Below are 24,658 nucleotides of genomic sequence, written 5' to 3'. Positions count from 1 at the left end.
GTACCAGTGTGGTAGTGCCACTCTGGCAGTGCCCGTGTTCCGGGAGAGGGCTAGTGGGGCACCTTACCACATCCCTGACTGCCCAGGGGCCTCCAATGACCTGGGAGACCCCTGCATGCCATTCTGCCTGGTCCACATTTGTGTGGATTAGTACTGAACGGCACGCAGCTGGGGTCTCCCTGGGGAGGCCAGTAGATGCCGGGAGCCAATTCAAACCAGCGTCAGCAAACCCAAGTGGGTTTTAAATTTACTTAGGCATGCGAGGCTTGGTCCTGCCCATTGTGGGCGGGATCCTGATCACAGCACCTCACGAGACCTGCGTAGATCTTGCGAGGCGTACCGTACCGGCTGCCAGGAGACCTGGGGAGTGTCTCTCCCGGCATTCACCGGCCACATCACACTCCGATTCCGGCAAGGTGCGGCCGGTAGATCCCGCCCAGAAAAAAAAAAACAGGGCCAACATTTTCCTGTGGGACCAGAAAGTCCAGAGAACACTTGTTAGGGCACAGCAGGAGTAATGAGGCAGCTCTGGTCTCCACACTATAGGAAGGGTGTGATTAAACTAGAAAGGTACAGAGGAGATTCACCAGGGTGACTTCTGGGCTGGAGCATTTCAGCTATAGTAATAATCTTTATTGTCACAAGTAGGCTTACATTAACACTGCCATGAAGTTACTGTGAAAAGCCCCTAGCCACCACATTCCGGCGCCTGTTCGGGTACACTGAGGGAGAATTCAGAATGTCCAAATTACCTAACAGCTCGTCTTTCGGGACTTGTGGAAAGAAGGAAAGAAACCGGAGCACCCGGAGGAAACCCACGCAGACACGGGGGAAACGTGCAGACTCCGCACAGACAGTGACCCAAGCCGGGAATTGAACCCGGGTCCATGGCGCTGTGACGCAACAGTGCTAACCACTGTGCTACCATGCCACTACCATACTGTGTTGTTCTCATTAGAGCAGAGAAAACTGGTGGGCGGGGGGGGGGGGGGGGGGGGGTTTACCTGACTGATGTAGACACAGTTATGAAAGACATAGATAGGGTAGATAGGAAGACACATTTTGCCTTAGTTGAGGGGTCAATAACCAGGGGGCATAGATTAAAGCTAAGGAGCAGGGGAGTTAGAGGAGATTTGAGGAAAATCTTTTCACCCAGAGGGTGGTGGGAATCTGGATCTCACTGACTGAAAGGGAGGTGGAGGCGGGAACCCTCACAACATTTAAGAAGCATCGAGATGAGCACTTGAAACGCCATCGCATACATGGTTACAGACCAAGTGCTGGAGAATGGGATTGGAATAGATAGGTGCTTAATGGCTGGCAAAGACAAGCTGGGCCAAAGGGACTCCTTCTGTGCTGTAAAACTCTGACTCTATGACAAGAAAACATAAAATGCAAGTACCTTTACGACAGATACAAATGAGACAGAGAAGTTAACAGGGATCCTCTGTCTGTTGGATAGTAAGCACTATGACTGTGATACCTGTCAACATGGCTGTTGTCTTCCAGCAGAGTGGTGATGAATACCGGTGGGGGCTGATCAGCTTTCTCCTTGAAGGCTGCAAATTCAAACTGTAAAGGCCGCAGGTAGAGATGGAATTCATCAAAACCCATTTGCACTGCCACAGACTTGTATAATCTGTGAATAAAACAGCAATGTATAAAAGGTAACATGTTCTAATAAACTTTCAAGAGCAAAGAGAGACAGAAGGGAAGTTGCAACAAACCCAGATGACAAGTTTTAAAAATCAAGTCATAACATTCCCATATTTGAACTGTGGTAGTGGAATCTGTCCACTAATATTCATTACAAGCCCACTAACTCCCAAAGCTACCTTGATTACACCTCCACACACACTCTGCTTCCTGTAAGGACTCCATCCCCTTCCCAAGGCACCTTCCAACGTAACCGCAAGGGGTGTAACACCTGCTTGTTTGCCTCCTCCCTCCTCACTGTCCAAGGCCCCAAAAACTCCTTTCAGGTTAAGCAGCATTTTACTCGCACAATTTTCAATTTAGCTTACTGTATTTGCTGCTCCTAATGCGGGCTCCTCTACATTGGGGAGACTAAACACAGATTGTGTGATCCCTTTGCACAGCACCTTCACTCAGTCCACAAGCAATACCCTGACCTTCCTGTCATTGCCATTTCAATGCAACGTCGTGCTCTCATTCCCACATTTCTATCCTCAGCCTGCTGCAATGATCCAGTGAAACCCAACTCAAACTGGAGGAGCAGCACTTAACCGCCTGATGAGGTACTTTACAGCCTTCCGGACTTAACATTGAGCTCAACAACTTCAGACTATGAACCCTGTCCTGGTTTTGATTACTCCCCCGCCCTCCTGATTTTGAAAACTCCCACCACAAGTTCCCTATAAATCTCCTGCCCATTACCTTAAATCTAAGCCCCCTGGTTATTGACCCCTCAACTAAGGGGAAAAGATTATTCCTATCTACCTCACCTATGTCCTTCATAATTTTGTACACCTCAATCAGGTCCCCCCTCAGCCTTCTTTGCTCTAAGGACAGCAATCCCAGCTTAACCAGCCTCTCTTCATAGCTGAAACGCTCCAGCCCAGGCACATCCTCTGCACCCTTTCCAGTGCAATTACATCCTTCCCATGTAAGGCAACCACAACTGCACACAATACTCCTGCTGTGGCCCAAAGAGTATTTTATACAGCTCATAACCTTCCTCTCTTATAGTCTATTCCTCGGCTAATAAAGGCAAGCATCCAATTCGTTGGAGTTTAGAAGGACGAGGAGGGATAGTATTGAAACTTACAGGATTCTGCGAGGCCTGGATAGAGTGGACATGGAGAGGATGTTTCAAAGAACAAACAAAGAACAAAGAAATGTACAGCACAGGAACAGGCCCTTCGGCCCTCCAAGCCCGTGCCGACCATACTGCCCGACTAAACTACAATCTTCTACACTTCCTGGGTCCGTATCCTTCTATTCCCATCCTATTCATATATTTGTCAAGATGCCCCTTAAATGTCCCTATCGTCCCTGCCTCCACTACCTCCTCCGGTAGTGAGTTCCAGGCACCCACTACCCTCTGCGTAAAAAACTTGCCTCGTACATCTACTCTAAACTTTGCCCCTCTCACCTTAAACCTATGCCCCCTAGTAATTGACCCCTCTACCCTGGGGAAAAGCCTCTGACTATCCACTCTGTCTATGCCCCTCATAATTTTGTATACCTCTATCAGGTCGCCCCTCAACCTCCTTCGTTCCAGTGAGAACAAACCGAGTTTATTCAATCGCTCCTCATAGCTTATGCCCTCCATACCAGGCAACATTCTGGTAAATCTCTTCTGCACCCTCTCTAAAGCCTCCACATCCTTCTGGTAGTGTGGCGACCAGAATTGAACACTATACTCCAAGTGTGGCCTAACTAAGGTTCCATTTGTAGGAAAAACTAGATCCAGAACGTGACGCTTCATGAGATCTCATCTGCTGTATTTTGCTTTTATGATAGCAGAATAATTGATGTGCAGATTAGACACAGGCAGATGTTTAAAGTAATGTCCAAAAATATGAAACTAGCAGTAAACCAAAACAGCTGAGTATAATTTTCTCACTGATTTTTCCTGTATTGTTGATACTTTGCTGGGCTAAAGTTCCAAGAACGCCTCCAGTCTCTCACCCGGGTGAACCTCAACAGTTTGTGTCTGTGTACCATCCACCTGGACAGGCGTCTCAACCCAGCTGGGTGCTGCTTTATGTAATATGGACCCATTTGCACTTTCCACTGCGTGAGACTTCATAAATGGGACCTTCTCCGATAGGCAGGCAGTGACAGTGGGTGCCACAGGGATCTGTGCTAGGACCCCAACTGTTCACATTATATATTAATGATTTGGACGAGGGAACTAAATGTATTATCTCCAAATTTGCAGATGGTATAAAGTTGGATGGGAGGGTGAGCTGTGAGGAGGATGCAGAGAAGCTTCAGCAGGATTTGGACAAGCTGAGTTAGTGAGCGCATATGCATGGCAAATGCAGTATAATGTGGATAAGAACATAAGAACTAGGAGCAGGAGTAGGTCATCTGGCCCCTCGAGCCTGCTCCGCCATTCAATGAAATCATGGCTGATCTTTTGTGGACTCAGCTCTACTTTCCCGCCCGAACACCATGATAATGTTGTGGAGGAGAATGCTGAGCTCCAGGTAAATAGATTAGATGGCATTGAGGTACGTAGGGAAGAGGTGTTGGCAATTCTGGACAGGCTGAAAATAGATAAGTCCCCGGGACCTGATGGGATTTATCCTAGGATTCTCTGGGAGGCCAGGGAAGAGATTGCTGGACCATTGGCTTTGATTTTTATGTCATCATTGGCTACAGGAATAGTGCCAGAGGACTGGAGGATAGCAAATGTTGTCCCTTTGTTCAAAAAGGGTAGCAGAGACAACCCCGGCAACTATAGACCGGTGAGCCTCACGTCTGTAGTGGGTAAAGTCTTGGAGAGGATTATAAGAGACAAGATTTATAATCATCTAGATAGGAATAATATGATCAGGGATAGTCAGCATGGCTTTGTGAAGGGTAGGTCATGCCTCACAAACCTTATCGAGTTCTTTGAGAAGGTGACTGAACAGGTAGACGAGGGTAGAGCAGTTGATGTGGTGTATATGGATTTCAGCAAAGCGTTTGATAAGGTTCCCCACGGTAGGCTATTGCAGAAAATACGGAGGCTGGGGATTGAGGGTGATTTAGAGATGTGGATCAGAAATTGGCTAGCTGAAAGAAGACAGAGGGTGGTGGTTGATGGGAAATGTTCAGAATGGAGTACAGTCACAAGTGGAGTACCACAAGGATCTGTTCTGGGGCCGTTGCTGTTTGTCATTTTTATCAATGACCTAGAGGAAGGCGCAGAAGGGTGGGTGAGTAAATTTGCAGACGATACTAAAGTCGGTGGTGTTGTTGATAGTGTGGAAGGATGTTGCAGGTTACAGAGGGATATAGATAAGCTGCAGAGCTGGGCGGAGAGGTGGCAAATGGAGTTTAATGTAGAGAAGTGTGAGGTGATTCACTTTGGAAGGAATAACAGGAATGTGGAATATTTGGCTAATGGTAAAGTTCTTGAAAGTGTGGATGAGCAGAGGGATCTAGGTGTCCATGTGCATAGATCCCTGAAAGTTGCCACCCAGGTTGATAGGGTGGTGAAGAAGGCCTATGGAGTGTTGGCCTTTATTGGTAGAGGGATTGAGTTCTGGAATCGGGAGGTCATGTTGCAGCTGTACAGAACTCTGGTACGGCCGCATTTGGAGTATTGCGTACAGTTCTGGTCACCGCATTATAGGAAGGACGTGGAGGCTTTGGAACGGGTGCAGAGGAGATTTACCAGGATGTTGCCTGGTATGTAGGGAAAATCTTATGAGGAAAGGCTGAGGGACTTGAGGCTGTTTTCGTTAGAGAAAAGAAGGTTAAGAGGAGACTTAATAGAGGCATACAAAATGATCAGAGGGTTAGATAGGGTGGACAGTGAGAGCCTTCTCCCGAGGATGGAAATGGCTAGCACGAGGGGACATAGCCTTAAACTGAGGGGTAATAGATATAGGACAGAGGTCAGAGGTAGGTTCTTTACGCAAAGAGTAGTGAGGCCGTGGAATGCCCTACCTGCTACAGTAGTGAACTCACCAACATTGAGGGCATTTAAAAGTTTATTGGATAAACATATGGATGATAATGGTATAGTGTAGGTTAGATGGCTTTTGTTTCGGTGCAACATCGTGGGCCGAAGGGCCTGTACTGCGCTGTATTGTTCTATGTTCTATGTTCTATAACCCTTAATCTCTTTATTCTTCAAAAAACTATCTATCTTTATCTTAAAAACATTTAATGAAGGAGCCTCAACTGCTTCACTGGGCAAGGAATTCCATAGATAATGTGTCTTTGTGCATCAGTCGCTGAAAGTAGGCAGAAGGCAGTAAAGAATGCAAATGACATGTTGGCCTTCATAGCGAGAGGATTTGTGTATAGGAATAGGGATGTTTTACTGCAGTTGTTCAGGGCATTGGTGAGGCCACACCTGGAGTATTGTGTGCAATTTTGGTGTCCTTATCTGAGGAAGGATGTTCTTGCTATGAAGGGAGTGTAGCGAAGGTTTACCAGGCTGATTCCTGGGATGGCGGGACTGTCTTATGAGGAGAGACTAAGTCAGTTAGGATTTTATTCATTGGAGTTTATTGAGAGCGGTTCGCACAGAAACCTATAAAAATCTTACAGGATTAGACAGGGTACATTCAGAAAAAATGTTCCCGATGGTGGGGGAGTCCAGAACTAGGGGTCACAGTTTGAGGATAAGGGGTAAACCTTTTAGGACTGAGGCGAGAAGAAATTTCTGCACCCAGAGAGAATTGAATCTGTGGAATTCAGAAAGTAATTGAGACCAAAATGTTGTGTGATGTAAGAAGGAATTAACTCTTGGGACTAACGGGATCAAGGGATATGGGGGGAAGGCAGGATCAGGGTATTGAACTTGATGATCAGCCATGATCATAATGAATGGCGGAGGAGGCTCGAAGGGCCGAATGGCCTCCTCCTGCTTCTATTTTCTATAATGTTTCGATGTATGTTTCTACAATGTTTCTATGCATGTTTCTACAATGTTTCTATGTATGTTTCTACAATGTTTCTATGCATGTTTCTACAATGTTTCTATGCATGTTTCTACAATGTTTCTATGTATGTTTCTACTGAAACACATTTTATATTCAGATAGGCATGAAAAAGAAAAGCATATTCTAGAGCTCATCAGCCACAAGAATATCTCAGTATTGATATTAGAAACTTTGAGCATGGTATCGAGAATGTGAAAGTAGCTCCTCCAGCATGTGAAACATGGCTCCCTCTGCAGGTGCCAGGTCCTAAATTACAGCACATACAAGATTTAGATTTAAAAATAAATCTTCGCAGTTTCAACTACCAAGATCAAAAATCACCCTACCCGTGTTAACAAAAGCACAGGTCTGTATATCAGATAATCTAAAAAGTAAGGCGAGAGAAAACATGATCTGTTGTTAATCGCTTCTCAAGGTTGGTACATAATAAGGATAAATATGTGGCTCTTTCATTAGCTTCTAATACTGTTGTATGCTCATTTATATTCACCTTTAATAAACTTGGCTGAGCAACATGAGGACAAGTGTGCCAATGCGGACTCACAACATGAAACAAAGCATGATTTTGCACAGAAAGTGCTGGGAAAACTCTGCAGGTCTGGCAGCATCTTAGGAGAGGGAACGTTTCGCGTCCTTATGACTCTTTGGAACTGGAGAGAGGTGGTTATGCGATAGGTTTAATGCTGTCAAAAAAAGAGGGGTGGGTCAGGCAAAGGTTAGAGGACGGAGAGATTAAATGCCAAAGATATCACGGAACAAAAGGCAAAGGGACTGGTAATGGTTGCAGTAAAGAAACAAAGCATAGGTCCAGGATGGATGATAATAGCAGAATAAAGGTTAGCTCAATTCAAATGGAGGTCAGGGGTCATAAATACAAATGGAGGTCAGAGTTCATAAATTCAAATGGAGATCAGAGTTCGTGGTCTGAAGATGTTGGTGGGATCCTCTGTTGGCCGACGGCGAAACCGCGAATAGGCGGAGTATACGTTCCTAAGCCAAAATCCCAGCGGACGCCAATTTGATGGCAAATCACGATTCTCCGTCACCTCGAAAGCGGTGTCAATGCGTACCAGAACTGACGTACAGTAAACACGTTTGCATATCATTATCGGGCCTGATCCAGTATTCTCCGGGGCCTCCGCGATTCTCCTCCTCCGATGGGCCGAGTTCCCGACTGCGGTTCACTTATGTTTTTAAAAATCGTGAAACTGGCGTCGCAGCTGATGAAAGAGCGAGGAGTTCGGACACAGAGGAGCAACTGTGGGCTGCCGGGCCAGACACTGGCCAGGGCTGGGAAGTGTGTGGGGGGGGCGGGTAATGGGGGAAGAGGCTGAGGAGGCGGAGTGACCACCCCTCCCTCCAGGGCTAGAGCGGTGTCCAGGCACAGACCGCCATTACCGCCGCTACCTTGCCAGGCATCCACTGACCCCTGATCACTGATCCTGGCCCCTGGTTCTGCAGTGACACTAGCCGTATGGACAGAGCCCGTGCTGCCAACTGGGGCCACCATGTAGCCCTTGGACTTGGTTGGGCATGGGGGTACGCACCATGCTAACATGTCGGCCTTCACCCCCTGAAGACAATGGATATTGGAATTCAACCAGCAATGGTGGCCTTCCTGCTCGTCACCGCACCCTGGGGTAACGGACACCGCATCCCAACCCCCACCCCTCACTCCCCGGCCACTCCTCACCTGCAACTTCCCCGTGATACATACCTGCCGTACTACAGTGTGGGGGCCCTGGGTTGGCAGTAACATCAGGTCTGCTCCATGGGATGGAGGATGATGACAACCTGCTCTGCGATGAGCACTGGTGCTCCACATCATATGCTAGGGTCTGACTCCTGCCCATGGTAGCACATTCCACCATCCACCTGAGTGATCCCTACATGCGAGCTGACCATTCCATCACATGGTCCCATCCGCTCCCTGGGGTGGCAGTGGGAATGGCTGGGGGGAGGGGGGAAGAGCCCAGCCACCCACAACGTCTGCCCATTCCCACCCCACACCCTCTCTCTGGCCATTCCCGACCAGCCCACCACTCACATCCATCTGTTAGAGCACTGAGGCAGGTTGTAACAGTGGTAATAGTGTTTATTGTGAACAAATATTTTAGGTTTGTGCCCTAGCCCCTACAACTAAACTGTGCCTTGCACCCGTGCCAACTTAACTGGTGTCTAACTTTCTGGCCTTACGGGATCTAACGCTATCCCCAGACAGTACAGCAGGAGTGGAGGCAGCCTGCTGTGATTCCTGCCCTGCAACCTGGGTCCCCATTGACACGTATCTTCTGGGGCGACCAGGCCAGGATGGGCTCAGCTGCCGCTTGGGTGTCCTGGGTGGCGTAGTACCGCCCCGTTCTGCCCGCTGACCACAAAATGCACCAGGAACAGGAGGTGCTGCGGTGACCGGCACCTTTCCTGCGGGAAATGAAATGAAAATCGCTTATTGTTACAAGTAGGCTTCAAATGAAGTTACTGTGAAAAGCCCCTAGTCGCCACATTCTGGCACCTGTTCGGGGAGGCTGTTACGGGAATTGAACCGTGCTGCTGGCCTGCCTTGGTCTGCTTTCAAAGCCAGCTATTTAGCCCATTGTGCTAAACCAGCTAAACCCACAACGGAGACGCGGGTGATAGTGACGACGCGGTTAACACATCATTGAAAAGAGAGGCATGAGGCCACTTTTCTGGGGTTCCCCGGGATCCATGAGTCTGGCGTTCGGGTAAGAGCAAAATACTCTGGTACAAAAAAACAATGATCAGAGATGGATGGGATCCCGAAGCAGCCCCTATAGAACAAAGAAAATGGTGGGATACACAGAAGCGAGATAAGACGAATAAAGCAGGAGTCATCTTAGCTCACCAGTTAGAAGAACAAATGACAGAAACTAAGAGCACCCTCATGCAGCGTTACGCTAATAATGTAAATGACAGATATAAAGCCTTCACACTGTTTGAAAAACAGGCTATTTTAAAGGAATTGAGCTCTCACTCTCCCACATTCTCACCAAATCATTTTAAGCACAGCAATAAAACGAGAAAAGATAGCGGCAGTACAGATTGTGAAAACTGGCAAAGAATCACAGGAAACTGCTACAATTATGGCTAAGGACTATCCTGGAATGTCTGAAGGAGAGGGGAAAGAAACAGGCTCCCTGGGAATGGACATTTTAAATTAACTAAAAGTTTAGACATGTCCAAAGCAAAAGAAAAAATCAAGTAAAGTAAAAATCCAAAAGATCAGACCTCGTGGTCATTGAGGAATGAGGAGGGGAAGGTACATTGTCCCAGAAACATTGTAACCCAATTAATAAAAGTGGAAGCTGGGTGGATTTCAATAAGACACACTGCGGCACAGTAAAAGAAAAGGGGGGCTGAAAAGCTCAATCAGCTTTTTGTTCAGAAATATCTGAGCATGACAAATCCCCCTCCCAAAATAAAAAAAAAAAGGGGAGTAAAGTCAATCCAAGATTAAGGTTAGAAACTTAATGGATTCTTGTCTAGAAGTACTTCAGATAGTTTCAAATTTGCGAGATCAGTTTTCAGTTTGAGATTAAGCCTTTCAAGCCGTCCAGATAAACTCGGTAGTAATTCAATTCATTTGAATCAAAAAAAAAAAACCCCCTGTAATATCTCTTTCAAACACTGGTTAAACAGCGAACATTGAAAATTGAATTCAGTTTAAAGAACAAGTAGGAAATTTGAGTAACATTAAAGGAAAGAATAAATAATGTTTAAGATCACATAGCAGACGCAAATGGCATCATTCCAAGTTCTCTGCCTTCTTTGGTTCTGTACAAAAATTTAACCATTTCAGCAAGCAGGTCATCTGCACAAAAATATACGTCTCTAAGAATAGCTAATGCCTATAAAATCAATCAGTGGAAATTGACTTAAATGGAATAACACAGATAAAGTTTTATGACGTAGGAGAATGGAAGATTTTGTTCAGTATATTAATTAAGCGATTGTGAAATTGCTGTCTCTTTGAGAATCTGTAGCCATGCGAGAGGGCTAACAGTTAACTCTGATATTTGCGACTGTGAGAATGTGTGTTTCGTCTGTGAATGTTAATATCTCTCTGCTAAAATTTATCTTCTGAGAAGTAACCTTGAGTTTATAATTTGCAACTTTAGAATAGGAACCAGAAGGATTTTTACCTAACTTATTTTGGTTAAAGCACTGAAGTGCTAGGTTTCCTTTGTGAGTGTGGTGATATTTATGTGTCGTCTGACATTGTGATTTAAAGATCATAGTTTGAGTGTAATTAACAAATTTTTCTTTTCAAAGGTTATCATTGACATTTCCAGGGTAATTTTGATACACGAGGAATTTTAATCAGGGTACAAAATCACATATGTAAGAATAAGAAAATATTGGTTTTATGGTGTTCATTGGAAGTTAGGATAGTTGAAATACACAGGACATATGACCAATCCGATGTTTCATTTGTTCAGGGTTAAAACTTCCCTGACACAACGCAGATGTATTAATTCTGAGATTGCAGAATTAAGTGTAAATGACAGATGGGTAAATAAAATATGTCCATGATCATATTTCTTGTTTAAACAAAAGAAGGGTGGTGACAAAATGACGTCTGGTAGAGAACTCTTACTCCACCCCATTTTGGAATTGTTTTTTGGAGCAGGCGAGGAGCTGGATTCGGGGTTTGCCCCGTCCACACACTGAGCTCTGGCTTTGTAATTCTGATAAAATAATTTTTTAAAAACAGCTAAAGATGTATTTTTAATTGGAAATTATAAATCTTGTTTTGAATTGTCAGATATATTCAGATTCAGTTAACCCACTCTGTCCCATGCAGAATGGATCTTTTGTGGCACAGTATTTGCAGTAACTTCAGGAATTTGCGATAGTTGAGTGATTGTAAACAGGCTAATTAACCAGGCAATAGCACGTCAGGGCCGGGTTTAAGCGCAACAGAATAAGGTGCGTAACCACAAGGAAAATAGATGAGAAGGTTCCAAAATATGAGAACTACTAACCCCCGGATAACACACGTGTTCGGCCCATACAGGAAAAGCTTTATACGGACAACATCTAACACCTGGTGACGACCAGGACACTTTTCCACTTTTCCTTTAAATGTTTAGGCTAAACATTCAAGAAAGGCTGGAACGACAGCAGCAGCTGTGGGGACTCGTGATGGCTCTTGAGATCTCAGAACAACTACAAGCACATAAGAGCGTAGGAACATCACTGATTTCACAAACGACACAGGATGAACGTAGTTATATGAACTATGGTGCTTTATATAATTTTATTGACGGGATGTGCATTCCAACAGCCAGAGATTGGAACAATGATATAACTTATTTTAATGCATGGCTGCAGCTACATTCTGGGAAAGACAGCAGACGCGTGTACAAATTGTGTCCATACTTCTTATGCGATTGTTTATAATATGAAATAAATATGTTTTGGGGGCGATTCTCCGATATGGAGGCCAAGTGTTCGCGCCGTCGTGAACGCCGTCGCGTTTCACGATGGCGCGAACAGGGCCCGGGCATGACTTATTCTGGCTCCCACAGTGGGCCAGCACGGCGCTGGAGCGGTTCATGCTGCTCCAGCGTCCTTACGCGGCACCAAATGGGCACCGCGCCAACCCGCGCATGCGCAGTTGGGCTGTGTCATCCTGCGCATGCGCGGGGAACGTCTTACGCACGCCGGCCCCTCACCAACATGGCGCCGGTATTCTGGGGCCGCGCACGGAAGGAGGGAGGCCCAAGGGGGAGAGAGGCCGGCCCGCCGATCAGTGGGCCCTGATCGTGGGCCAGACCCCATCGGAAGCCACCCCGGTGAAGGGCCCCCCTCCCTCCCCCACAGGCCGCCCCCCCAGCGTTCCCGCAGAGTTCCCACCGGCAGCGACCAGGGGTGGATGGCACCGGCGGGAACCTGTCGTGTCATAGCGGCTGCTCGGCCCATCCGGGCCGGAGTATCGCCGCTCTCCGGTTCTCCGAGCGGCCCGGTGTGAATCGCGCGCCGCTGGTTCGTCCGGGGGGTGGGAGAATCGCGTGCGGGGGTCGGGGCGGCGTGGAGCGATTTGCGCAGCGTCCCGCCGATTCTCCCACCCGGCGTGGGGGGGGGGGGCAGAATAGCGCCCATAGTGTTTTAAGTAAGGTTGTTATGAAGCAGGCTTCCAATGACAAGTGTGCCACTAGATTTTGAGGGCATGACAACCTACACAGGGTTGGGAGAGGCATAATCAATGATGCAGTGACATGACTTAACACATAAACTTCTATGTTAAAGTCACTAGACATACAAAGGTTAAATGCAAAGGTGGAACAACTTACAGGAATAAGGAAGAGAATATTAGGAAAAGCAGAGAAAGGTCTAGCCAGCTTGGGGGAAGAGGGCCTGGATATACAATTGAATAGGACAATAGTGCTAGGTAGACACACTAAGACATTCAACATTAATTAACAAACTCATCGACCGAGAAAGGGAGACAGCCGGAAGGCTCTAACAGGGGCAGCTAAGCCACAACCTTGATCTGATCTAAAGTGGGGAGGTGCCTGATTGAATAGACAGCCCGCAATTGGCTAAGCTAGCCAAATGACAAGGGGCGCGGGGCAACCGTACTCTGAAGGGAGTAACCAGAGTCTACTCAGCGATCCCCGACTGCAAAATGAACGAGATAACGGGGGTAGAGATGGTCCTGATGACCCCTATCATCACACTGGACTCAGGGCCATACCCTCACAACTAACTGGAGGACATTGGAATCGTACGGGTTAACACCTCCCTCAGGTATTATCTCATCGAGACCTCTGCTATACACAGGGATAAGATATAGGACCTCCCTCACGTTGCCCCCACCCGGTGGGACAGGGAGAGTTGGACGAATGTGGGTTAATCAGAACTCATGGTTGTGTCTTAGAGATTACACCTGCCCTCATGCATTTTAAGTTTACGGAGGAAAAGTAAATATTGCATCTCCGCCATCGTAACCTCCTATTGCTATAAATTTTGCACCTCTTAGGCCCACGACTATAGGCCTAGAAAGATCATTTGAGTTGGGATTATAAAGAGCCAGAGACGGTACCACATCTGGCACAAACTCTGAGGGAACGAAGACTCAAGATCGGTCAATCAGTTAAGCTTTACTACCAGTTAACGAAAAATCCATGCTTGACAAAAAAGCACACAGACACACACAGAGCAACTACTTCAGAGTGAAAGTTGGTGGCAGAGAGTGTGGGACTGTTAGATGAGCTTACTTGAAAATGAATAACATCATTTAATGACGGACAGCAGAGATAGTCAGGGAGGCAGGAATGATTGATATCAAGACATTAAATGTGATATACATGAGTTTGTTTAAGAGGTGATCTTTGAATCACAGGGCTGTTTAGCACAGGGCTAAATTGCTGGCTTTGAAAGCAGACCAAGGCAGGCCAGCTGCACGGTTCGATTCCCGTAACAGCCTCCCCGAATAGGCGCAGGAATGTGGCGACTAGGGGCTTTTCACAGTAACTTCATTTGAAGCCTGCTTGTGACAATAAGCGATTTTCATTATACAGGGGCTGGTTTAGCACACTGGGCTAAATCGCTGGCTTTTAAAGCAGACCAAACAGGCCAGCAGCACGGTTTAATTCCTGTACCAGCCTCCCCGAACAGGCGCCGGAATGTGGCGACTAGGGGCTTTTTACAGTAACTTCATTGAAGCCTACTTGTGACAATAAGCGATTTTCATTTCATTTCACATGCACGGTGTACATAAGGAACATCTGGGAGGTTACATACATCAAAGGCCGTATATCTTTGCTACACACCCTGCAGCCCTCATGTCATTTCATTGTGGTCAGTTGGAGTTCTGTAAACATCTTCCATAACCAAAAGGGGGAAGTGTTGGAGGGCATTTTCTGATACTGGACTATGATATAAATTATAGGTGGCCCTGTAGCTACATTTGTGCTCCTATATTACTTTTGAATAGTTCTGATGAGACAAAAGGTACTCATCAGCTTAGATGCCTGTTTATAAGAGGCAATTTGTAGAAATAGATAGTGTATACACAATGCTTGTTAATATCAGAAAGGACACAAAATGGCTGTTAACTATTTTAGCAATACTAAAGACACAAAATGGCTGATCTAGCCACTTTCCTTTAACAATAAGTTACAAACTGTGTAAACTCTCTCATGAGAACCTAGGGAGTATTTCAACAGCCACTGATAACAGCTTCACAGAACAAGAAATGCTATGTGTCCTTGATAAGCCCAAGGACCCCAATTGCAGACAGGACATCATTATGTTACTTTTGAATGACTTCTGTATGAAGTTAGGGGCGGGTAAGACAACACCCACTTTAACCATATATGTGATAACTGGGATACTAGGAAAATTGATTGACTACATGTAATGAAATGTGATGCGAATATTGTTGATTGATTGTATGTAAATGAGAATACAACTAATTGCGCCCCTTGAATCTGTATATTAACCCGTGTAAGCCTTAGCTCAAGTGAGAAAAGGTGCTATCAATAGGCTGCGGAGTCTCAGGCCTTTCCTCCCAGAATTCTGATATAATAAACTATTTTTTTAAACTTATAATCACGCCGTTGTGTGAATATTTTCACCTTCAGCACGGTAGCACAAGTGGATAGCACTGTGGCTTCACAGCGCTAGGGTCCCAGGTTCGATTCCCTGCTGGGTCACTGTCTGTGTGGAGTCTGCACGTTCTCCCCGTGTCTGCGTGGCTTTCCTCCGGGTGCTCCGGTTTCCTCCCACAGTCCAAAGACGTGCAGGTTAGGTGGATTGGCCATGATAAATTGCCCTTAGTGACCAAAAAGGTTCGGAGGGGGTATTGGGTTACGGGGATAGGGTGGAAGTGAGGGCTTAAATGGGTCGGTGCAGACTCGATGGGCCGAATGGCCTCCTTCTGCACTGTATGTTCTATGTTCTAACAGGACCCTCCTGTGATCCTGGGAGGAAAGGGAAGAGGTGACTGCGTAAATGACAGGAAATGGGTCAGAGATGGTTTGAGGGCCCTGCCAAGCACAGCTGCTCTTTGATTCCACTAATTGATTGACTGTTTCCCAATTAAGCCTAATCCTAGCCAACTATGCTCGACCAAATAGAGCATGAATGTTTCCTTGGACAACATGAAGAGGAAACTGCCCATTTGCTTCTACTTTCACCATACATTATCCTGTTAATTGAACAGCTTCTTCATTGTACGACGGTTTTATAGACAGATGCTTCAACTTATGATGATAAATTGTCTCAGGTATTGGCGATGCTGCTGCACCTGTATCTACTTCCATTTTAATGTCATGACCTTCAAGTTTTGGATATGCCGAAAAACATTGTTGATTGCCTCACTGACAGAACCCCCAGCTTTAGCCTTTGCAGGAGCTCGGTTTTGCTGCCTTTTGAGTGATCATGAGTCTCATCCACCAATTTGTAGACACAACTAGATTGTTTACTTGTGTTGTTCGTCTTCCACTTTTTTTGGTGTAGAAGTATTTTTCTGAGCCCAACACGCCTTGGCAGTTAGACTCCAGGGACGAAATTCTCCCCAAACAGCGCGATGTCTGCCGACTGGCGCCTAAAACGGCGCCAATCAGACGGGCATAGCGCCGCCCCAAAGGTGAGGAATGCTCCGCATCTTTGGGGGCCGAGCCCCAACATTGAGGGGCTAGGCCAGCGGCGGAGGGATTTCCGCCCCGCCAGCTGGCGGAAACGGCCTTTGTTGCCCCGCCAGCTGGCGCAGAAAAGATATGTCGGGGCGGCGCATGCGCGGGAGCGTCAGCGGCCGCTGACAGTTTCCCGCGTATGCGCAGTGGAGAGAGTCTCTTCCGCCTCCACCATGGTGGAGACCGTTGCGGAGGCGGAAGGGAAAGAGTGCCCCCACGGCACAGGCCCGCCCGCGGATCGGTGGGCCCCAATCGCGGGCCAGGCCACCGTGGGGGCAGCCCCCGGGGTCAGATCACCCTGCGCCCCCCCCCCCAGGACCTTGGAACCCGCCCACGCCGCCTTGTCCCGCCGGTAAATAGGTACTTTAATTTACGCCGGCGGGACAGGCAATTTATCGGCGGGAGTTCGGCCCATCCGGTCCTGAATCGAGTGGGGGGGCCCGCCAACCGGCGCGGCCAGATTCCCGCCCCCGCCGAATATCCGGTACCGGCGACTTCGGCAACCGGCGGGGGCGCGATTCACGGCTGCCCCCGGCGATTCTCCAACCCGGCGGGGGGGTCGGAGAATGACGCCCCAGATTCAGGAAATCATTGAAATGATGTAGGGTGTCAGAAGAAGCATGAATGTAGGTGGAACATGGGGTTGAGGTGAAGGAAAATGTCATTCAGCATTCTGAACCTGCTCCACCATTCTAAAAGATCATCGTTAACTCCACTTTCCTCTCTGCGCCCCCAACTCCTAGAGGTGGGAAAGAAATAGATAAAGGGAGAAAAAAAAGAGTCCAACGTATGAAGGAATAGGTTCTGTGGAGCAGGAACAAGCTGAAATGATGGTTCTACCAGGACGGCTTTAACTGTGGTCGTGACAAGTGGACCAGTGCCATGTTGCTCTTGGAGATTTCAAACCAACTAGATTGAGCATGGCACTGAAATAAACCTGGAAGCACGATGCCTACTGCGTCAATTTCACAGACAGGAAACATTCACGGAAGGAAAAAAACATGGAATTAAAAGATCCACTCAAAGTAAAGAACATTATATCCTGAGAGATGGGAGGCGGTGGTATTGTCACTGCGCTAGCAGCCCAGAGACCCAGAGTACTGCTCTAGGCACCTGGGTTCGCATCTCACCGTGGCAGATGCTGCAATTTTAATTCAATAAAAAAGGTGGAATTAAACGGACCATGAAACTATTGTTGTAAAAAGCCATTTGTTTCGCTAACGTCCTTCAAGGGAAGAAATCTACCATCCTTACCTGGTCTGACCTACATGTGACTCCAAACCCATACAATGTGGTTGACCCTTAACTGCCAATCAGTTCAAGGGCAATTAGGGATGGATAATAAATGCTGGCCTTGACAGCGAAGCCCACAGCCCATAGAACGTAGAACATACGGTGCAGAAGGAGGCCATTCGGCCCATCGAGTCTGCACCGACCCACTTAACCCCCACTTCCACCCTATCCCTGTAGCCCAATAACCCCTCCTCACCTTTTTGGACACTGAGGGCAATTTATCACGGCCAATCCACCTAACCTGCACGTCTTTGGACTGTAGGAGGAAACCAGAGCACCCGGAGGAAACCCACGCAGACACGGGGAGAACGTGCAGACTCTGCACAGACAGTGACCCAGTGGGGAATCGAACCTGGGACCCTGGCGCTGTGACACCACAGTGATATCCACTTGTGCAACCGTGCTGCCATCAATGAATAAAGAAAAGAAATGCACTTACCGAGCCAACAGCGTGGTTTCAGACGCAGCCTCGATCAATCGATGGCGCAAGGTAATGATCTCCAGAAGCCTGGAGAAAGTATGCAGCATAAAAGTTTGTTTCTCTGCCCCTGGTCTATTTTCAGCTTCTTCTGAGCCTTCGATAAAGGAAAGGCCGATGTCTCTGACAAACAGCGGATCTTCGATAAACACACCCAAAAACAACTGCAACAACCAGAAGTACAAAGGAATGAGGGCAGAAGATTTAGCCAAAGACAAATTGGCTACCATCTCCTCAAAAGCAACCATAATCAGTTAATTGAATTTACATCAGAGGCTTGATTTTATCCTGAGACTACTGACGTTTTGAGGTGGGGTGGGACGGCTGGGTAAGTGTGTAGCCTTAGTTTCAGCTCCAGCCATGATCATTTCTGAGCCTCATTTAAAGACTGCAGGTCCACTTTCCAGGGAGAGGAGATGTCATGATTTTTCTTGTAGGATCTGGAGACGGAAAACCTGCTTCTCGTGGTACCTGGGACAGATTTACACTTTTCAGATTGTCTACAGACCAGCTGCCAACCTGCTTCTGCCCTACTTGAAAAGACACGGTATCCTCTGCATGCAGCCCCTGGATGTTTCATGATGATGTATCGGACCCTAATTTCCATAACATTATGAGGCACCTGCTTTAAACCCTGGACCTAATCCGCCTGCAAACCCTCACAGGTTAACATTGCCAACGGTTGACAATGATCAGGTTCTGAGGGGGCACGTAATCGGCTTGTTTCCAATGGGCAGATAGGGTTAATATTGTACCCCGTTTTTCACTTGTTCACCAAATATAAATCATATCATTATACATTTTTTGCCAAGTGAGACTGACTAACAGTCCGCCACCTCTCCAAATCCTTACAGTTGTCTCGTCTCCTGGTTGGATAGGTTGCTACCATATACCTCTGCTCCTAATTCACATGTCCAAAGAATAGCTTCTCCCTGTTGTAAAAGCGACATGTGCGAGATTGTTCGGCTGTTCACACTGGCGGGATGTTCCAGTCCTGCCGACGGCGTATCTCAGCTGCGGGTCTCCCGGTAGCATGGGGTGGATTCAATGGGAAATCCCATTGACAGCGGCGGAACTGGAAAATCCCGCCACCGGCCAATGGCAGGCCACCTCCTGCCGTCGAGAAACGAGGCCAGAGAACCTCGCCCAACGTCAGTACTCTGTACCACAAAGAAACTTTATTAAGTGGTGAAAGCGTATGAAATATTTCCCTGTGAATCCGAATTTTCCTGTTCATTACACACTTTGGTCTGGCTGACATCGTGAAGGTGTCAAATAAAACACCCTGGGCCGAGTTTTACAGCCCCGCACCTATGCGACAAACTCCATTGACTTTGGCGGGAATGGAGGATCCCGCTGGCAGGAGGGGCTGTAATATTCCACCCTCTGTTTTCTGGCAACATGAAGACTCAAAGGCTTAGCTGAAAAAATGCAAACTCCAACGAGTAAAAGCTGTGAACAAAACCACATTGTACATCACATAATAGAGAGCAGTCAGGGAGCTGCTCAAGGCAATAATGCAGTCTCAGGTCTTGAATGACTATTAAAGCCACTGGAGCGTTGCTGTCACTGTTTGTAATCTTATCCAACACCCTTGTGTATGTCAATGCCTGGTTATCCAGTGACAGCTGTCACTTTCTGCTGTGTAACTCAACAAGCCCCACTGAATTCACCGTTTCAAATATCACTCTATTTAGTGAAAGCAGCAGTATGATTAGGCAAAGGTTTACATCCCTCCTGACAAAACAGATTTAAAGAGAACACAAGAATAACGCAAGGCCATTCAGCCCTTCAAGCAGCTCTGTCATTCAAAGAGATCAAGGCTGATCGGTAGCCCAAATGCATTAAGCTCCTTTGGCTTCATGTCCCCAATACCTTTCCCCAGCATAGATCTAACCAGCTCAGACTTAAATTAGCGGTTTAGTTAGCATCTGCTGCTTTCTCTGGGAGATCATTTCATACTTCCAGCACCCTTGGTGTGAAAAATTGTTTCTGAACTTCTTTCCTGCAAGGTTTGGCTCTAATAAGATTGAGTTTGCTTGTCTAAGACACCGGCACCGATAGTGACGTTTCTCTCCATCTACCCCATCATAGAATGAAAGAATTATAGAATTTACAGTGCAGAAGGAGGCCATTCGGCCCATCGAGTCTGCCCCGGCCCTTGGAAAGAACACCCTACTTAAGTCCACACCTCCAGCCTATCCCTGTAACCCAGCAACCTCACCTAACATTTTTTGGACTCTAAGGGCAATTTAGCATGGACAATCCACCTATCTGCACATCTTTGGACTGTGGGAGGTAAAAGGAGCACCCGGAGGAAACCCACACACACACGGGGAGAACATGCAGACTCCACACAGGGGGCGAAATTCTCCGGTATCGGCGGGATGTCCGCCGACCGGCGCCAAAAACGGCGCAAATCAGTCGGGCATCGCGCCGCCCCAAAGGTGCGGAATCTTCCGCATCTTGGGGGGGCCGAGCCCTAACCTTGAGGGGCCAGGCCCGCGCCGGACTGATTTCCGCCCCGCCAGCTGGCGCGGAAATGACATTGCCGGGTGGCGCATGCGCAGGAGCGTTAGCGGCTGCTCACGGCATCCCCACGTATGCGCTGTGGAGGGAGTCTCTTCCGCCTCCGCCATGGTGGAGACCGTGGCGAAGGCGGAAGGAAAAGAGTGCCCCCACGGCACAGGCCTGCCCGCGGATCGGTGGGCCCCGATGCGGGCCAGGCCACCGTGGGGGCAGCCCCCGGGGCCACATCGCCCCGCGCCCCCCCCCCGGACCCCGGAGCCCGCCCGCGCCGCCTTGTCCCACCGGTAAGGTAGGTAGTTCAATCCACGCCGGCGGGACAGGCATTCTAGCAGCGGGACTTCGGCCCATTCAGTGCCGGAGAATTCGGCAACCGGCGGGGGCGGGATTCACGCCAGCCCCCTGTGATTCTCCGACCCGGCGGGGGTTCGGAGAATCTCGCCCAGGATCCAAAAACTTCAATCATCTGTTTTGGGGGAATATGGGCCTAGATTATGTAATCTCTCTTCATAAATTAATCTTTGGAAGCCTGGTAACGTTCTGCTGAATCTGGGCTGCACTCCCACCACGGACAATCTGGGAAAATTTACACATCTTATCCCCTGACAAAAAGGTGTGACCCTGAGTGACCCGGAGTGACTCGGGAACCCCATGAATAATAACAGAAAATGCTGGAAAAAACCATCAGATATGGCAGCATCTGTGAAGAAACAGAATTAACAGGTGGGGTTTTCAGTCCCTTCCCACCATCAGGATCTTCTGGTCCTACCAAAGCCGACATCCGTAGCAGGTTCCGCTGGCAACAAGACAGGCGAGCCATGCAAATTTCCATCGACTGCGGCGGGACAAGTAGGACCGATTTGCCTACTGCCACAGGGATGATGTCGACCTTCTCACCCAATGTCACTTTTAGGGGATTTAACTCCCCATATGCACACATTAGCTGAGAAAATTTCCTCCATGTCTTTTCAAAGACATGGTGGCCAGAAATATATACAGTACTCCAGAAGTGGACTAACCATGGCTTTATATATCCATCGAATCCCTACATTGCAGAAGGAAGCCACTCGGCCCATTGAACCTGCACTGACCCTCTGAAAGGGCACCCTACTTCGACCTACTTCCCCGCCCTATCCCCGTAATCCCACCCCAACTGCACATCTTTGAGCACTAGGGGGAAACTTTTAGCCGATCCACCTAACCTGCACACCTTTGCACTGTGGAAGGGAACCGGAGCACCCGGAGGAAGCCCACGCAGACATGGGGAGAATGTGCAGACTCCGCACAGACATTGACCCAAGCCGGGAATCCAACCCGGGTCGCTGGCGCTATGAAGCAACAGTGATAACGACTGTGCCACCGTACCGTTGCTTTACAAACTAATAAAAGCAGATCTGTACCTCAATGTCATTAACCCGACTTGGTATACGTACATCCTTCTGAACCTGAAGGCTATAGGACAACTCGGGCTTTTCCAGGGTTGACCACTTTTCCAACGCCAGATTAAGGACTTGTTTCTCTAGGCTGATGCTCTCATCAGAGTTCTTTGGTCTGTGAATGTGATGCAATTCCCAGTAGGCATTTTCTAGTGTCTTCAAAATACGTGAGGCCAGCCCTAATGACGGATGGAACTCCAGCAAGTAGATCTTTTTCAAGGCAGGACTGAAAGCACAGCAAAATGATCGTTGTAGTTCTATCTTGCCATATTTTACAGAGAAATCCCAATCCGAATGCAGATACCATAACAATATGATTATATAGTTGTTACCCACTATTCCACTACTAAATGATTTCTAGCTCTTACGTTTTATGAAGGCGGGACTATGTCCTGTGTTTTGTGGTGTTTTCAAATATTACACAGAATTTAGTCAAGCATTCATCAAATGTGCAGTTTGACACAGCAATGAAATTACAGTCGAGTTAAAGTAGGAAAGACTGGTTAAAATATCCAGGTTCTAGTTCTAGTTCTTACAAAGAGTCTCAAATCAACAGACAGAAGCAATCATAATCAGTAAAACATGATAAATTGGGAGCAGTTTTTGTTTAAACTTACCAACTGTTGTTAATGGCAATTGGTTGCTTAGTAATGATGTTAAGGGGCAGGCCAAATTCAGTACCAATCTCCACCCCTCTGTCATCCCTCCAAATCTTCTGTACGTATTTCCGCTGGTCCTCTATCTGTAAAATGTTTTACGAGATAACGTTTCAGTGTTGCTATATTAAATGGAATTAACAACATTCTAATGGACCATTCCGCCCAACTGGTCCCCACCAGCATTTATGTTCCACACGAGCCTCCTCACATATCAGCTTATCGACAGCACAGAAGATGGAATAACCGGGGTGGTGTGATGACACACTGAATGACCGACAAGTGGCACAGAGAAGGGGATCCATCTCTGAATCTCCTGTTGGTTCACTGAGTTCCCCTAAGGGGAAATGCCGGGTTCAGGCCTGTCATCCACCCAAGTAACAAAATCACAGATCAGGCAATACTGGGGCTCCTGTAACCGTCAGGTTATAGCTGAAAAGCAGATCCGGAGCAGCTTGATCTGTTGAGTTCACGCCCACATGACACATTGCACTAAATCTGCTGTTGTTCTATTTAAAGCAAAATTAATTTCTTAAGGCAACTCATTTCACTTCTGTAGGTGTATTAACATTTGGCAGTTCCCACAAGTCAGGTTTAGTAAGGTTGTCAGGCCTGTCTCCGAATTCCACTCTTCCCTTCCGGGTCCCAGTCTCTCCACTCAGTGTCTCCATCCGAACCCCAGTGATGTGTTGGGTGCTCTGGATCCGTGGAACACATACAGGCCACCAACACTTAAAATAGTACAACACTATTTTATTACGTTAGAAACCGTTGAACATACTTTCACTGTGGGTTAACACGATGTTAGATTTAACTAAAGACCTATGCCTGTCCTAACCAGTCTATGCACTCAGCACATGCTGAAGATCTGTGCTGTAAGCTGTAAGCTCTGTCCTTCTGAGAGACTGCATCCCGAATGAACGGGAAAACTGATGCCCTCTGTCTTTATAGTGAGTGTGGCAAAGTTGGACCATTCTTGGCTGGCGAAGCAGGGGCCATTGTCCGACATAACCGTGAGCTGGATGCCGTGTCGAGCAAAGGTTTCTTTACATGCACGAATGACTGCAGACGAGGTGAGGTCGTGCAACCGTATCACCTCCGGGTAATTCGAAAAGTAGTCCACGATCAGGACATGAAATGAAATGAAATGAAAATCGCTTATTGTCACAAGTCGGCTTCAAATGAAGTTACTGTGAAAAGCCCCCAGTCGCCACAATCCGGCGCCTGTTCGGGGAGGCTGTTACGGGAATTGAATCGTGCTGCTGGCCTGCCTTGGTCTGCTTTCAAAGCCAGCGATTTAGCCCTGTGCTAAACAGCCCCTATAGTCATAGAGACATAGTCTCTACCCGGCTAGTGGAATAGGTCGATGCCCACTTTGGTCCAAGGTGACGTGACCAACTCATGGGGCTGCAGGGTCTCACGTGGTTGGGCCGGCTGGAAGCGCTGACAAATGGGGCAGTTGAGCACTGTGTTGGCTATGTCCTCATTTATGCCGTGCCAGTACACTGCCTCTTGGACCCGTCGGCGGCACTTTTCCACGCCAAGGTGGCCCTCGTGTAGTTGTTGCAGGACAAGCTGGCGCATGCTACGTGGGATGACAATGCGGTCCAGTTTTAGAAGAACCCCGTCTACAACCGCCAGATCATCTCTGACATTATAGAATTGAGGGCATTGGCCCTTGAGCCACCCATCCGTTAGGTGGCGCATGACACGCTGTAGCAAAGGGTCGGCAGCCGTCTCACGGCGAATTTGGACGAGGCGTTCATCCAAGGCAGGTAGATTGGAGGCCGCGAATGCCACATGGGCGTCAACCTGGCAGACAAATCCCGATGGGTCACATGGACTGTTGACTGCCCTGGAGAGAGCGTCAGCAATGATGGGGTGTATACCAGCTGGAAGTCGTATCGCCGGAGCACTGCCCCAAAGCCGGATTGACTGGCATCGGTCGAAATTTTGGTCTCCTTTGCTGGATCAA

The 24,658-nt window shown here is 47.7% G+C and overlaps 1 protein-coding gene across 1 annotated transcript in view; it reads right to left on the bottom strand.

The window, feature by feature from the left end:
* The window catches only part of LOC140411021 (uncharacterized), a 399,297-nt gene that overhangs the window by 250,611 nt on the left and 124,028 nt on the right, over positions 1–24,658 (bottom strand). Inside the window, exons 18-21 of the mRNA XM_072499979.1 lie at positions 22,645–22,769; positions 22,025–22,253; positions 18,027–18,229; positions 1,484–1,639 (exon numbers count right to left, since the gene is read on the bottom strand). Coding sequence (XP_072356080.1) covers positions 1,484–1,639; positions 18,027–18,229; positions 22,025–22,253; positions 22,645–22,769 — 713 coding nt within the window. The remainder of the gene's footprint in view (positions 1–1,483; positions 1,640–18,026; positions 18,230–22,024; positions 22,254–22,644; positions 22,770–24,658) is intronic.

Source organism: Scyliorhinus torazame, chromosome 4 (genome assembly GCF_047496885.1).
Source record: "Scyliorhinus torazame isolate Kashiwa2021f chromosome 4, sScyTor2.1, whole genome shotgun sequence".
NCBI classification, from domain to species: Eukaryota; Metazoa; Chordata; class Chondrichthyes; order Carcharhiniformes; family Scyliorhinidae; genus Scyliorhinus; species Scyliorhinus torazame.
This window is presented reverse-complemented; position numbering and strand designations above follow the sequence as displayed.